Source organism: Cryptotermes secundus, unplaced genomic scaffold (assembly GCF_002891405.2).
Source record: "Cryptotermes secundus unplaced genomic scaffold, Csec_1.0 scaffold286, whole genome shotgun sequence".
Lineage (NCBI taxonomy): Eukaryota > Metazoa > Arthropoda > Insecta > Blattodea > Kalotermitidae > Cryptotermes > Cryptotermes secundus.
The window spans coordinates 969,702-983,083 of record NW_019736399.1 but is presented as its reverse complement, the minus strand read 5'-3'; the positions used below and the strand labels follow the sequence as shown (position 1 = coordinate 983,083).

At 41.4% G+C, this 13,382-nt stretch overlaps 1 protein-coding gene across 1 annotated transcript in view; it reads right to left on the bottom strand.

Annotated features, from left to right (window-relative positions):
- The window catches only part of LOC111869860 (angiopoietin-related protein 1), a 39,755-nt gene that overhangs the window by 10,383 nt on the left and 15,990 nt on the right, over positions 1 to 13,382 (bottom strand). Inside the window, exons 4-6 of the mRNA XM_023861699.2 lie at positions 7,131 to 7,326; positions 5,216 to 5,595; positions 3,507 to 3,843 (exon numbers count right to left, since the gene is read on the bottom strand). Coding sequence (XP_023717467.1) covers positions 3,507 to 3,843; positions 5,216 to 5,595; positions 7,131 to 7,326 — 913 coding nt within the window. The remainder of the gene's footprint in view (positions 1 to 3,506; positions 3,844 to 5,215; positions 5,596 to 7,130; positions 7,327 to 13,382) is intronic.

Sequence of the window (13,382 nt, the reverse complement as noted above, 5' to 3'; positions counted from 1 at the left end):
CAAACACAATTACAAATACACAGATACAATTAAAACTACAATTATCTAAATTAATATTAATAAAAATAAGCAAACTATACATTAAACAGTAACAGGAATGAAAATCCTAATGTCATGAACTGATGTACTCACATTTTGCCATGATCTTCACTTCACTTCACTTCACTTCACCTCACTTCACCTCACTTCACCTCACTTCACTGCATTATTTATGATTTTCCCCACATCTTAACTTCGCCCTATTTATAACTTTCCTAACCCTTTTCATAAAATTACCTGGTTTACAGGAGAGAATTCCTAAAGCCCCTGTATTTGTTGTATATATTGTATACAACTTAACATAAATATCCGAAGTTCCGCGATATATAAATATATGCGACACAGGCTGGTGATGGCTGGACTAGAGCCTATGTACAGACTTCCTACCCAGACATCCATAAAAACCTTCCGAAAATACTTTTTATTGCCGTCATAAGATTCCCAAATACAAGGTTTGAACTATAAAATAAACATCGCCATTCACACAACGAAGCAACAGATACTCATACTGAAATTTACACAAAATACACGGCAAAATATACTCCACTGAAGTTTACTTTTCTTTGCAGTTCATTTATTGGCGCTGCCAATAAATTTTATGAATGTTAATAATAAATTCAAAATAATGTGAAAAGAAGCTTTCATGCTCTACTAGATACATACAGTGACGGACTCAGGAAAACCACGAACTCTCTCAGTCATGGAAACCAAAGATTCGAACCGAAAACCTCCCGAATACAAGTCTAGAGTGCCACCGCTAAACTAGGCTGTTAAGTTTAAAACGTTTCAGATAAATTTTCGCATTTTAAAGAATTAAAAACAACAAATATTCTTCTAGAAAATCGTTAAATTCGCTGTGAGTGTCGCATGGAGTATAAATTACATTTAGATGTCGGATTTGAGGTTCTGACGGGCGTGACTATGAATAATACTATTGACTAGGATGTGACACCATGCAGTCTGGTTTAAATCAGTCTCGTGTGAACCAAAATTAAATTCGCCCAACAACGTACAGCTTAGAGTCTCAATACTGAATTCTATTGAAATCCATCCGGTAGCTTCTGATAATGAAATAAACAGACAAGACAGCATAGCATTTTTTTTTTTATTGCTAGTGGAGTGGGACTAAGTCCCTTGTACTGCGGCCACTTCTGGCCTATTGTACCAGCCCGATGATAGGTGAGGGTGATTGTGGAGCAATTGGTGGAATGAAGATTGGCAGGGGAAACCGAAGTACTCAGAGAAAACCCGCCCCAGCGCCACTTTGTACTAGACCAGAACCGGGATCGAAACCGGGCCGCGGCGGTGGGAAGCCAGCGACTAACGGCTTGAGCTATGGCGCGGCCCTTAGCATAGCATTCATAATACTGTTTATTTCGTACACTCTGTGCACAAAGAGGAATAGCAATGCATGCGCTGTCTCACAATTTCGGCTGTTTTTGTTTGCACACATGTTCCATCTTTAAATCGTGTATTGAAATATAGTTTTTAGTTGTCCATATGCTTAATTTGTTTAGTACCACGCCATAGAGACACATGGGAGAATGAAGTTCTACCTTTCTTGACCTCGGCACTAGATGGAGGGGAGTGGTCAGCTTCACACCCGTCCGCTTTACCCCCGGGGATAGAGCCACCGGTACACATCGGATAGGAGGTTGGGTGGACACCAGAGACGGTCTGGACTTTGCGGTGATAAATCCTGCAATACTGTGAATCGAACGACTAGCCTATAACTATACCGACTGAGCGCTTACAATTTTATAGCATAGTCACACGAATAGGGAATTGAACCGAATACAAATATTGTTTAAAACATGGCATGGTCGGGGTGTCTGAACGCTGTTTGTGTGCGGAGCTGGTGTTGTGATTATATTTGGGGCATTCAACTTTCTTCTCGAGTCCAAGTTTAACCCTGTCAACAGGACACAGCGGTGCACGTAACTGGAGCCCACAAATCTTATTGGCTTTCCCCCCAGACAGATTTATGGGATAGCCAGACATGAAAAGGTTGTTATTTTTAAAACTCCAATTGAATCATCCTTCAGGTGGAAGAACTGCATATGTCCTATCGATCTAGCAGACTAATCCGTTTCGTCTGTCGTATGTTGGTTTGGAGCTCAAGCACTGCTTCTTCATTAATCCTTATTCTCCGAAATGTTTAACTGTCTGCACGATAAGAATACGAAAGAAATAGTTTAAGGAGGAGAAGTAAATAAGTGGAAGGGAAAGGTAAACAAATACTGAGTGACCGCCCGTAGAAATGGAATGACAATATTCATAAGCCCAAAAATTTTCAAAATGTTTCTGCCTGTAATAAAAATGCATTATTCTTATGAATCCAATATATATTATTTTGGAATTAATTCTCAATTGGGCAGGCCACAGGAACTATCCATGAAAGATGATGATCATGTTTTGGCAGATTCAGGACTGTCCTATATAGAACGTCCCAGGAAGAAAGGTCAGTATTCTGGGAAGTCATAGTGGTCATAGTATCGGCGTGTGCCCTATTCCGAACGGTTTCCGAGATAGAGCTGTTTCACTGTACAGTATACAGTACACTGTACAGACGAGCAGCACGCCATGTCCTCACACGAGTTGCACCGAGATAGAGCTATTTCACTGTACAGTACACTGTACACTGCACAGACGAGCAACACGCCATGTCCTCACACGAGTTGCAAAGTGCATTGATGTTGACGGTGGAATTTTCGTTATACTAGGTAAACTGCACCAACTTTGTTACTTGTAACAACATATACCGGTATTAGAGAAAGTACGTAATATCTCTTTCTTATCAACAGTTTTGGAACTGTACAGTGAAATAACTTCATCTTGGAAACCGTTCGGAATAGGACACATGTACATATACACTTTTTCGCTTAGAAAGACAGATACTATGACCTCCCAGAATATTGTCCTTTCCTCCTGGGACACGCTGTATAGGTGGATATAGAGTCCTATTCTTCTAGTATATTGTTTTAATATTTTTGTTATTTGGGCAACGAAATCTGTTAAAATATGGAATAAGTGTATTCCAGAATATTTATTACCAGTGTTTTATCCTCTACTGGACGCAAGGCTTACGACCTTGCTCTGTAAAAAAATTATTGTCACGAAATCCAAGGAAGTGAGAACCGGATGCAATATGGCAGAAATTTCTATGCAAGGTTATGGCTCAAAAAATGGCTGTTTTGCCAATAACGATGATGATGATTATGATGATTATGATTGGGAGTGCCAAAACAGAAACATACAACAACAAGGAAAAATGATAATACAAGAGTATCGCCAAGTTGTTGTTAATGGATGCTTTCGAAACGTCTTCAGTTAGTGTTCAAAGATGATACGTAACGGCGAACAGCAGAGATGCAGCCACAATGTGATAATCTTATTCTGGAGCAATCTGTACATTCTGCAATGATGTCTGTAGGACATGAAATGAAATTCGGCTTAGCAACACTTACCACAGGCTTGACAGAAAGAGAAGACGAAGCCACAATCTTCTCCAAGAACTCTCTCTGTTGCTTGAAGTGGCTGTGGAGAGCCTCTGTTCGCTGCTCGTCCTGGAAGGCGATGTTAATGCGCGTGCCTTCTACTTTCTTGAGCAACATGTCGGCATCGCCCGCGTAGACGCGAACGCCGCGACGCGTGTCCTGGCAGCAAGAGAGCAGTTGTTCGAACATGGCCATCTGATCCTCCCACAGAGCCGCCGTGGTGTTGCTGGTTGTCCGAATTGTCTTCTCCATCGCCTCCAAAGCTCGGGCTGTCTTCTTGTGTGGGGAGGTCAGACGTTTCCATAACCTATACAGATGTAATTCATCTATGTTAGCTCTGAGGTTCCCATGACGGAGAAAATGGCTGAAATGAGAAGCCAGTTTGGTAGAGGTTGGATAAAGTTTCTGAGGAATGTGTTGCCTCCATCTTCAAGGTTGAAGAGTAATTTGAAGGAGCAAATTCCAGAAGCAACCCAACATTTCGATTATTTCTCATCTCAGCGGAATTAACCCTTCGAAGCACAATGTTTTTTTTATTGCTAGTGGGGTGGGACTAAGCCCCTTTTACTGCGGCCACTTCTGGCCTACTGTACCAGCCCCAGATGATAGGTGAGAGTGACTGTGGAGCAATTGGTGGAATGAAGATTGACAGAGGAAACCGAAGTACTCGGAGAAAACGTGCCCCAGCGTCACTTTGTCCACCACAAATTCCACTTGACCAGACCAGGGATCGAACCCGGGCCGCAGCGGTGGGAAGCCAGCGACTAACCACTTGAGCTATGGAGCGGCCTAAACACAATGGTTACTTATGCTAACACTTGTTTAAACATTAAAGAACTCTGTGTGCCCCCTCCACGATACAGGGTGGGCTTTGGTGTTTCGTGTTATTCTCACAATAAATATTGAGTATTTCCCCGAAGGCATTGATTGGTCTTTGTAAACGAGACCTATTTTCTTTTGTGTGAGCTTAACGAGGTAGCGTAGTTGGCTATGGTATATGTTACATTTCAAGCCGGAAGGTTTCGACTTCGATTCCCGATGAGGTCGCTGGATTTTTCAATTGACCTAATCTTTCCAGCCGCATTATGTCCTTCTGGGATCGACTCAGCCTCTGGCAGAAATGAGTAACAAGAATCTTCCTGGGGGGGTTTAAAGGGCGGCCGACGCCTAAGGCTGTGAGCCATCAGTGAGCCGATTGTCTAGACAAAATGTGGGAGCCTCGACGTCTCACAACTCTATGGGCCTTCAAGGCCTGTTACAGGGATATTTTCATCTTTTTTTAGACTGAATTATTAAATAATATTTACGCGAAATTTATGCTTCGAAAGGTTAACCTAAAATTGCTTTCATGTAAAATTCCTACTGATGGTAAAAATGTCTTTTTATTTAATTACGCACAGCATGACGCCGTGAAGACGCCATTCTAACTTCTGCTCTAGATGGGGTAGTAACCCTGTCGCTTTGCCCCCCTGGGAACTAGCTCTTGGTAACCACTCTAACGAAAGTTGTTGGGGTGTCGATTGGGTCTGGATGTTGTAAAGAAGATAAAAATCTTTTCCCCTGCCGGGTATCAAACCCCCGTCATCCACTCTGTATCCAGACACTATACTGACTGAGCTATCGCAAATTCTCATACCAAATTCCTATCTAAATTTAAATTGCAACGTTTTCTTACTTACTTATCCAATAACTTTAACTCGTGTGGTTCTCTGACTTCTTCAACAGACTCATCGGCGGCGGTTCTTAGTTTCAAGACTTCCTCTTCTTCTCCTCGTGAAACTTTGTCAAAGATTACGTCAACTTTGGATGCTACATCACGCAACAGTTCTTCCACAATGACGGGCGTGTTACATCGGATCACGAGTTTACCGCGGGCCCCTAGCGGCATCTCCTCGCCACAAGTCAGGCAGTCGGCAGCCGTCTCATTCCTCCTCGAGGACCCGCCGCCATTGGCATGTCGCACAGACTTCAGCCCCGATTTCCCGTTGCCATGGTGATGATGAGACGCCACATGCTGAACAAGGCCACCTTGAAGTCTGTCTACTTTTCTTTCGATAAGCTGAAACAAATTAATGCCCACATTATGATTATCATATCTAATACACAACGAGTTACTGAAGTAAGCAGTCTTCTGGGATGTGGCGCCGTATAGATATTGTTTTAACCGACGTTTCGGAGGAATGTGTCGCCTCCATCTGCACCTGCTCACGCTGGTTCGCTCGCGGATTTCTTTTTTCTTCTACCCTGAAAATTGAGGCGATACGTTCCTCCGAAACGTCGGTTAATACAATGTCTACACGGTGCCACATCCCAGAAGACTGCTTATTTCATAGTCACAGCCGTGAAAACTTCAAATCTTACACATTGAATTATTAGCTGCAAAATTAAGAACAGCAAGATGTGAAGTAACGAGTTGTCATTGGTTATAAATAATTTATGTTATTGGGAGTTAATGTTCAGTAGAATTACCTAATTTCCCGTCCTAAATGGGTTATCCGACAAAAAAAGTTCCATCATGTATAGTAGCGAGTTAATGAAATTAAACATATTAAATTAAATTAATGCCGGTCACGGTAGCCGAGCGGTCTAAGGCATGCACTGTCTTCGCTCGCTCGGAAGCCGGGATCGTGCGTTCGAATCCTACTCAGGGCATGGATGTTTGTGTGCGTTTTTCTGTGTTTGTCTACAGGTAGAGGCCTTGCGACGAGCTGATCACTCGTCCAAGGAGTCCTACCGTATGTGTAAGATCTAGAAAACCGAAGTGAACGGAGTTCATGGAGGTAGGCCTAGGCCCAAATTGGGGCTGTAGGGCCACAGAAAAAAAAAAAAATTAAATTAATAACTAAAAATGGAAAGACCAATTCTGAACCAATTCATTTGACATAATCTAACACGAAATCCACGACGACGACAATAATGATGGTGATGATGATGATGATGATGGTGATGATTGTGATGACGATAGCAACTGCATGGACACCGGTGGTACAATGAGGAAAGTTTATGCTTAAACATCTCTTAAAAGAAAAATAAGGAAGTCTTCAATTACAGTAACGTCGACAAGTGATTTGTGGAAGTGCTTTGAAAGTATTTACAACGGCTTTCAACTTCAAACAGTTTTCTGCACATCATGAATCACGTGAGTGTTGTAAATCCCAGCCCTTCAGAAACATCCAGTCTCAGGGTACTCTCTTTGCTACCCAGCATCCCAAATTTCAAATTTGAATCTCTTCAAAGACCTGGGTTTGAGGCTCTCAAGGCCGCGAAAACGAAAAGTATTATGACGTCACGTATTCAAAAGACCACCGAGGTTTCACGGGAATGTTGTGCCACCATCTGCAGGGTCGAAGAGTAAGCCAAGAAAGCAACCAGAAAAAAGAAGAAAGAACTGTTCTGTTTTCTAGTTGCTTGCTTAGCTTATATTTCGACCCTGAAAATGGGAGACAGGTAGACATCCCAAATACAAGTCAGATGCCTTTATCCATTCAGCCAGTTTCTTTCGTTATATTATTAGGCACCTAAATGGAACAATTCCGTTTGCAGCGAAATATAATTTGAACGACAGATCTTTAGAGCTTCAGTCACTGTTCTCACCTTGAGAGTGCTGAGGACGCCCCGTGTGGTGAACTCCCCAAAAAGGGGCCCGTCCTTCTGGTCGTCCAGCGCCTTTCCAATAGCTGCCAATTTATGGTCTGTCTCACCCAACTTCTCTACGACTCGTTCTACCTTGTAGTCCACCTCCAGCAGGGAACTTACCTTTCCATCAAGAAGAACCATTTTCTCTTGACCCCTGGATAACATTATACGTATAGTGAAGGGATTACACGTTGTTGACGAATGAGTCAATAAAACAGAAGCATACACAAGCTAAACCTACAGAATTCAGTGATACGACTTGTCTCTGGTGCGACCCTCTAAATTTTCTAAGAAATAACATAAAATTTGGCAGTTGCTCCTAATTTCCAATTGTGGAAAAACATTGAAATTAAAAGCAGAATATATACGTGTATATATATAGTTATGTGGTGAATTACAGCAAAATCTAATGATATATTCTGTGCCACAAGGTCGGGTATATTTACACATAAAACATATACAGATTATTTTTAATAAGTTCTGGAAGAAATTAATGCATATATTCTTCTTCGAATATTTAAATATATATAGTAAAGTTAGCAGTAAATATAATTAAATAATTTTTGATCCTTTAAATTAATTTATTCTAAGTATTATATAACAATTCAGTCTTTACCTTACAGGAAACATATTATGTCTCCACTACAAAGACCAACCGGTTAATACTGTTTAGGGAAACAGTTGTTGTTTATTATGAGAACCATACGGAACACACAAATACAGTGTGTGGGCAGAATGCACAGTTCTGTAATATATACAAATCCAGTCCGTACCTCACAGGAAACATATTACGTCATCGCGACAAAGCCCAATCGGTTAATGATGTTTAGGAAAGTAATCGATGTTTATTGTGAGAATCATAAGGAAAACATAAATACACTTTGTGGGCAGAATGAAGAGTTTTATTATATTAAAAAACATAGTATATAGAGTAAACAGTTCCTTTATATGTTTAAAACTAGACTGTCACTTATAAGCATAGTCTAGACCGTTTAGATGAGTAAGACCTGCAGATTCATAATACGTTAAATTTACTGTAGTACATGTAAGTGTCTTGCTGCCGCCCTGTTTGTAAATGTTACAATGTAAACAACTTTTCATGCATAACTTGTATCTGTGTTTACAGACTATTCACACGTGCCGTCTGTTCATTGCCTTCTTAGTTCTTGGTTTACTCTTCACTCCTGAAGATGCAAATTTAAGTCGGTTATATATTTGATGGCCGGTCACGGTAGCCGAGCGGTCTAAGGCATGTCCTGTCTTCGCTCTTGGAGATCAGGATCGTGGGTTAGAATCCCACTCAGGGCATGAATGTTTAGTTTGTGTGTGTGTTTTTCTGTGTTTGTGTACAGGTAGAGGCCTTGCGACGAGCTGATCACCCGCCCAAGGAGTCCTACCGAATGTGTAAGATCTAGAAAAAACGAAGTGAACGGAGAAGTTCATGGAGGTAGGCCTAGGCCCACTGGAGCTGTAGTGCCAAGGGAAAAAAAATATATTCGACGATGACAGAGCCGAGGATAGGCTGATTAGTGAACACGATGCAGCTGCTGGAATGAGAATTAGCAGAAGCAATAATGAAATAGCTGGAGAAAACTCTCCGCAGTGCTTCTTTGTCCACTACCAATGCCACATGAAGTAAGACGTTCTTCCGAAACGTCCGTGGATTTCCACTGAAATACACGATTTCACAGCTTATGATTGTTCTGCAATTTCTGTCATCAAGATAATTGTAGATTTATTTAGGATTTGAGGTTCTCACAGCGGTGGTTATGAAGAGTTCTGTCTTCTGGGGTATAATGCCCTGTATTAGGTTGAGAATAAACCGACGTTTCGGAAGAAACATGTCACCTCCAATTTCAGGGTCGAAGAATAAGTCAAGCAAGAAACCAGCAGGAAAGCTCTGCTTTTCATCTTATTTCATGGTGTCTTCTTACTTGGTTTATTCTCCGACCCTGAAGATGGAGGCGACATATCCCACTGAAACTTCGTTTGACCTTAAACGGACTAGACGGAGTTATATCCCGGAATATAGAAGTATTCAATTGTAGATTAGTTTGGATTAATTTGTCGTTTAGACGATATAAAGAAATTTCCCTACACAAGTCACATATGAGCATTTTTCGAAGACCTATTACCACACCGAAATGCTGGACCCCACTTGACGCAGGACTTGTGTTTCTTCTTCTTTATATTTCTTATAGAACGATGCTTTAGATACATGTCATTAGGACACCCTTAAATTTGAAAAATGAAGATTGCAAGTCTATTTGTTAATTGACTGCGTGACGCAGTTGATAGTCCGAAAGGAATTAACTGTGCAAAACAAATATCAGACAGAATATGTAAGAATATTATCAAAAGATCATAATCTAGAGGTAATAGGTACATACAGTTGGCTTACTTCTGCAGAATTTCCCACAACGCATCGACAAAACTTAGAGACATGTAAGTTTTGAGGTTTTCACGGCGATGACTATGAAAAAAGTCGTCTTCTGGGTATTCTTCGTTTTGGCCGACGTTCCTCCGAAACGTCGGCCAAAACGAAGAATACACGGCGCCTAAACCCAGAAGACGACTTTCTTCTTAGAGACATGTAAATTACTCAAATAAATTCAAAAAACAAATTAGGTTTACTGTACAGGTATACAATGCCGCCTCTCTGGTCTAATGATCAGCGTTCCTGGCTACAGATCCAGAGGTCCGGGTTCGATTCCCGGCGCTACCAGATTTTTTTCGGAGAAGTAGTGGGTCTGGAACGGGATCCACAAAGCCTCGTGATGATAACTGAGGAGCTGTTTCAAGGAAATAGTGGCTCCGGTCTAGAAAACCGAAACTAACGGCCGTGGGTATTCGTTGCGCTGACCACGTGACACCTATCCGCAAAAGTTGGCACTAACTTCGCCGACAAGAGGCGGTCGCTCAGTTGGTATAGTTCGCTTGCGGACTAAAATCACGGAGTTTGTTTGTTTGTACAGGTATATATGTTGTCCCATCTGAAGGGTAAATATATCACTGAATTAATTTCTTTAAAGAAGAAATGAGGGAAAGATGTGAAGGTATTAAAGGAATAGATGAAAGAAAGAAAGGGGGCGTAGGCTGAAAACAAAAAAGCAATGGTTCTTCGTTCAATTTAACATCATTTTCCTATTTTTTCCCCCTTGGCACTACAGCCCCAGTGGGCCTAGGCCTACCTCCATGAACTTCTCCGTTCACTTCGGTTTTTCTAGATCATACACATTCGGTAGGAGTCCTTGGGCAGGTGATCAGCTCATCGCAAGGCCTCTACCTGTAGACAAACACAGAAAAACGCATACACACACAAACTAAACATCCAGGCCCTGAGTGGGATTCGAACCCACGATCCCGATTTCCAAGCGAGCGAAGACAGTACATGCCTTAGACCCCTCGGCTACCGTGACCGGCTCATTTTCCTATAGTGTGCGCAAATATAAGTGAATAAATTGTGCATATATTTTAGGGGCAACCTGTGCATGTGCAATCACAGATCGAATCACATTAACATAGGCTGTAATTGGTTTGGGTGGGGATTTCTCATTTCCGAGGTGGGACATTGTAATCCTGTCCATAGACGGATATAGCTATGGCAAATTCATTACAACAAAGAAGTACAAGAATAATTACACATATAATGTAGCAGTCAATGAACAGAGTCAAGGACGACTGTGTTTTAATCTGCAGTCACCCTTTTGTGTATATACTAGCTTGTCGGTTTGATGTTTATGAGGAAACCCATAACATTGACTGACTTCATGAATCTGAGCCCTCATTGAGAAGCCGCCAATTGTGTAGCTACTCAAGAACTTTCTAGCATTTTATGGAACCCGAAGGCTCATTACCGTGTTCACAGGAGCCCTCCACTGGTCCCTATCCTGAGCCAGATCGATCCAGTCCCTACCATCCCATCCTATCGCTCTAAGATCCATTTTAATACTGCCCACCTACCTACGTCTTGGTCTTCCCACCAATATCCTACATGCATGCCTCTTCTCCCCCATTCGTGCTACATGCCCTGCCCACCTCATCCTCCTTGACTTGATCATTCTAATTATACTTGGAGAAGAGTACAAGTTATGAAGCTCCTCATTATGCAGTTTTCTCCAACCTCCCGTTACTTCATCTCTCTTCGGGTACAAATATTCTCCTCAACACCCTGTTCTCAAACACCCTCAGTCTATGTTCCTCCCTTAATGTCAGAGACAAAGTTTCACACCCATACAGAACCACAGGCAAAATTATAGTTTTGTGTATTCTAATTTTTATGTTTTTGGACAGCAGACAAGAAGACAAAAGATCCTGGACTGAATGGTAGCAAGCATTGCCCGAGTTCAATGTCCTCTTAATTTCCTCCTGAACCAAATTTTGATTTGTTATAGTCGTTCCCGAGTATCTGAACTGCGCCAAATTTTTGGAACATTTTTATATATCTTTATGTCATGATTTTGCCCTCCATAACATTGCAAACGTATAAATTAGGGCCTTAGGATTACTGGGTTTTTGGATCCATGCTCATAAAGAGCACAACTTTCTGAAACTGGATCTGTTTCCGTTCTAAGGTGAGGGGGTCGGAAACATGTACTCTGTTGGGTCCACTAGATAGAGCTAACCTGAACCACAGAACTAAGGTTAGATCTCCCTAACGGACCCAACGGAGTGGGTGCCTCTCACCCCCTAATTTTAGGACGGAAACAGGATCCAGTTTCCGAAATGTTGTGCTCTTTAGAACTCAGGACGATGGACAAAGTAAAAAACCCACTAATCCCGAGTGTTATACGTCATCGTCAGAACCCTTTAGATTTCTTAATGCTGTGTTCTCTGGTTTTTAGAACTCAGGACGACGGACAAAGCCCTCAAAGCCCAGTAATCCCGAGTTCTATACACCACCACCAAAATTGTTCAGAATCTACTAAAAGGTTAGGCAACCTTAACAGGTGTCTGAGTAAATAAATATCCCTAAGATGTCTGAAAATAATTCTGTGGAACATATAGGAACGAATAAACTATGAGGAATGCAAATATTTTTCAAGCTATGTGCCAAAGCTCGAGGGAGAAAAAAAATGTCTGCTTGAATAAACATAAATTTCATTGATAACATCTCTTGGAATAAGATCAACGTCAATTTGGCTTGTAACCTCCGATTTTATCCCTTGTAGTCGCCATGAAAACTTCAGATCTTGAATAAATTTCATTCTTACTTGCATATGTTCGCACGTAAATTAACATAAGTTAAGGTTTCGTTGGTCGTTCAGTTGCTACTTTTATTTAAAACTAGTATTTTGAAGTAACATTTTGCATCAACATCATTTATCTCTGTGTTCGGCTTGTGGAACACTGGCCACTGGTTTATCGTGCCTGACATTACACATTACAGATATGGACACCATACTCTATCCCGCATGTTCTCCACAGCACGGCCATTTAAATAAATAGATATAAGCATATATACGCTATTATATTGTACCGATATAACATTTGAAAATTAAGAATTCGATCTGTCAAATTCTCTATCTGTGGCTCTACAGTCTTTTGCTGGGCCCTGGCCTCGTTTTTCAGTTGTTTGACCTTTTACACAGTCGGTAGGACTCCCTGGACGGGGGATCAGCCCGTCACAAGGCCGCTACCTACACGAAGAACAACACAAACACAGAATAAATGCACACAGACATCCATGCCTCGATTTGGATTCGAACACACGATCCCAGCGTTCGAGCGGATGAAGACGATTCATGCCTTAGGCCGCGCGGTCACCGTGATCGGCCTGTCAGGTTATTTATCACATACTTTATATATATATATGCGGTTTCTCAAGTAGGACTCAGCTAGAAAGTTTGTGTAGTGTGTGAAACGTGAAGTATTTCGCAGGAAGAACGAAAACTACAGCATTTGAAAACAGGATGCTCAGAAGTGTTTACACCTAAGAATATTGATGCTTACCGAGTAGCGAATAGTACAGTCGGTACAGCGACTACGCCATGGGCTCAACGACAGAAGAATCGAGTTTCGCTATGCAATGTCTTGGACAAACAACATGTTTGAGATCATTTCAAAATAAGAGGTAAAATATACATTAATTTTATTTGCCTTAGATACGATATTTGAAATTAAAATATTGTGAACTGAACGATAGCAAGCGTTCCCAAAATATAATCTGTTCTTATTATGGTCCATGATGTGTATGTATTGACCGTCTTC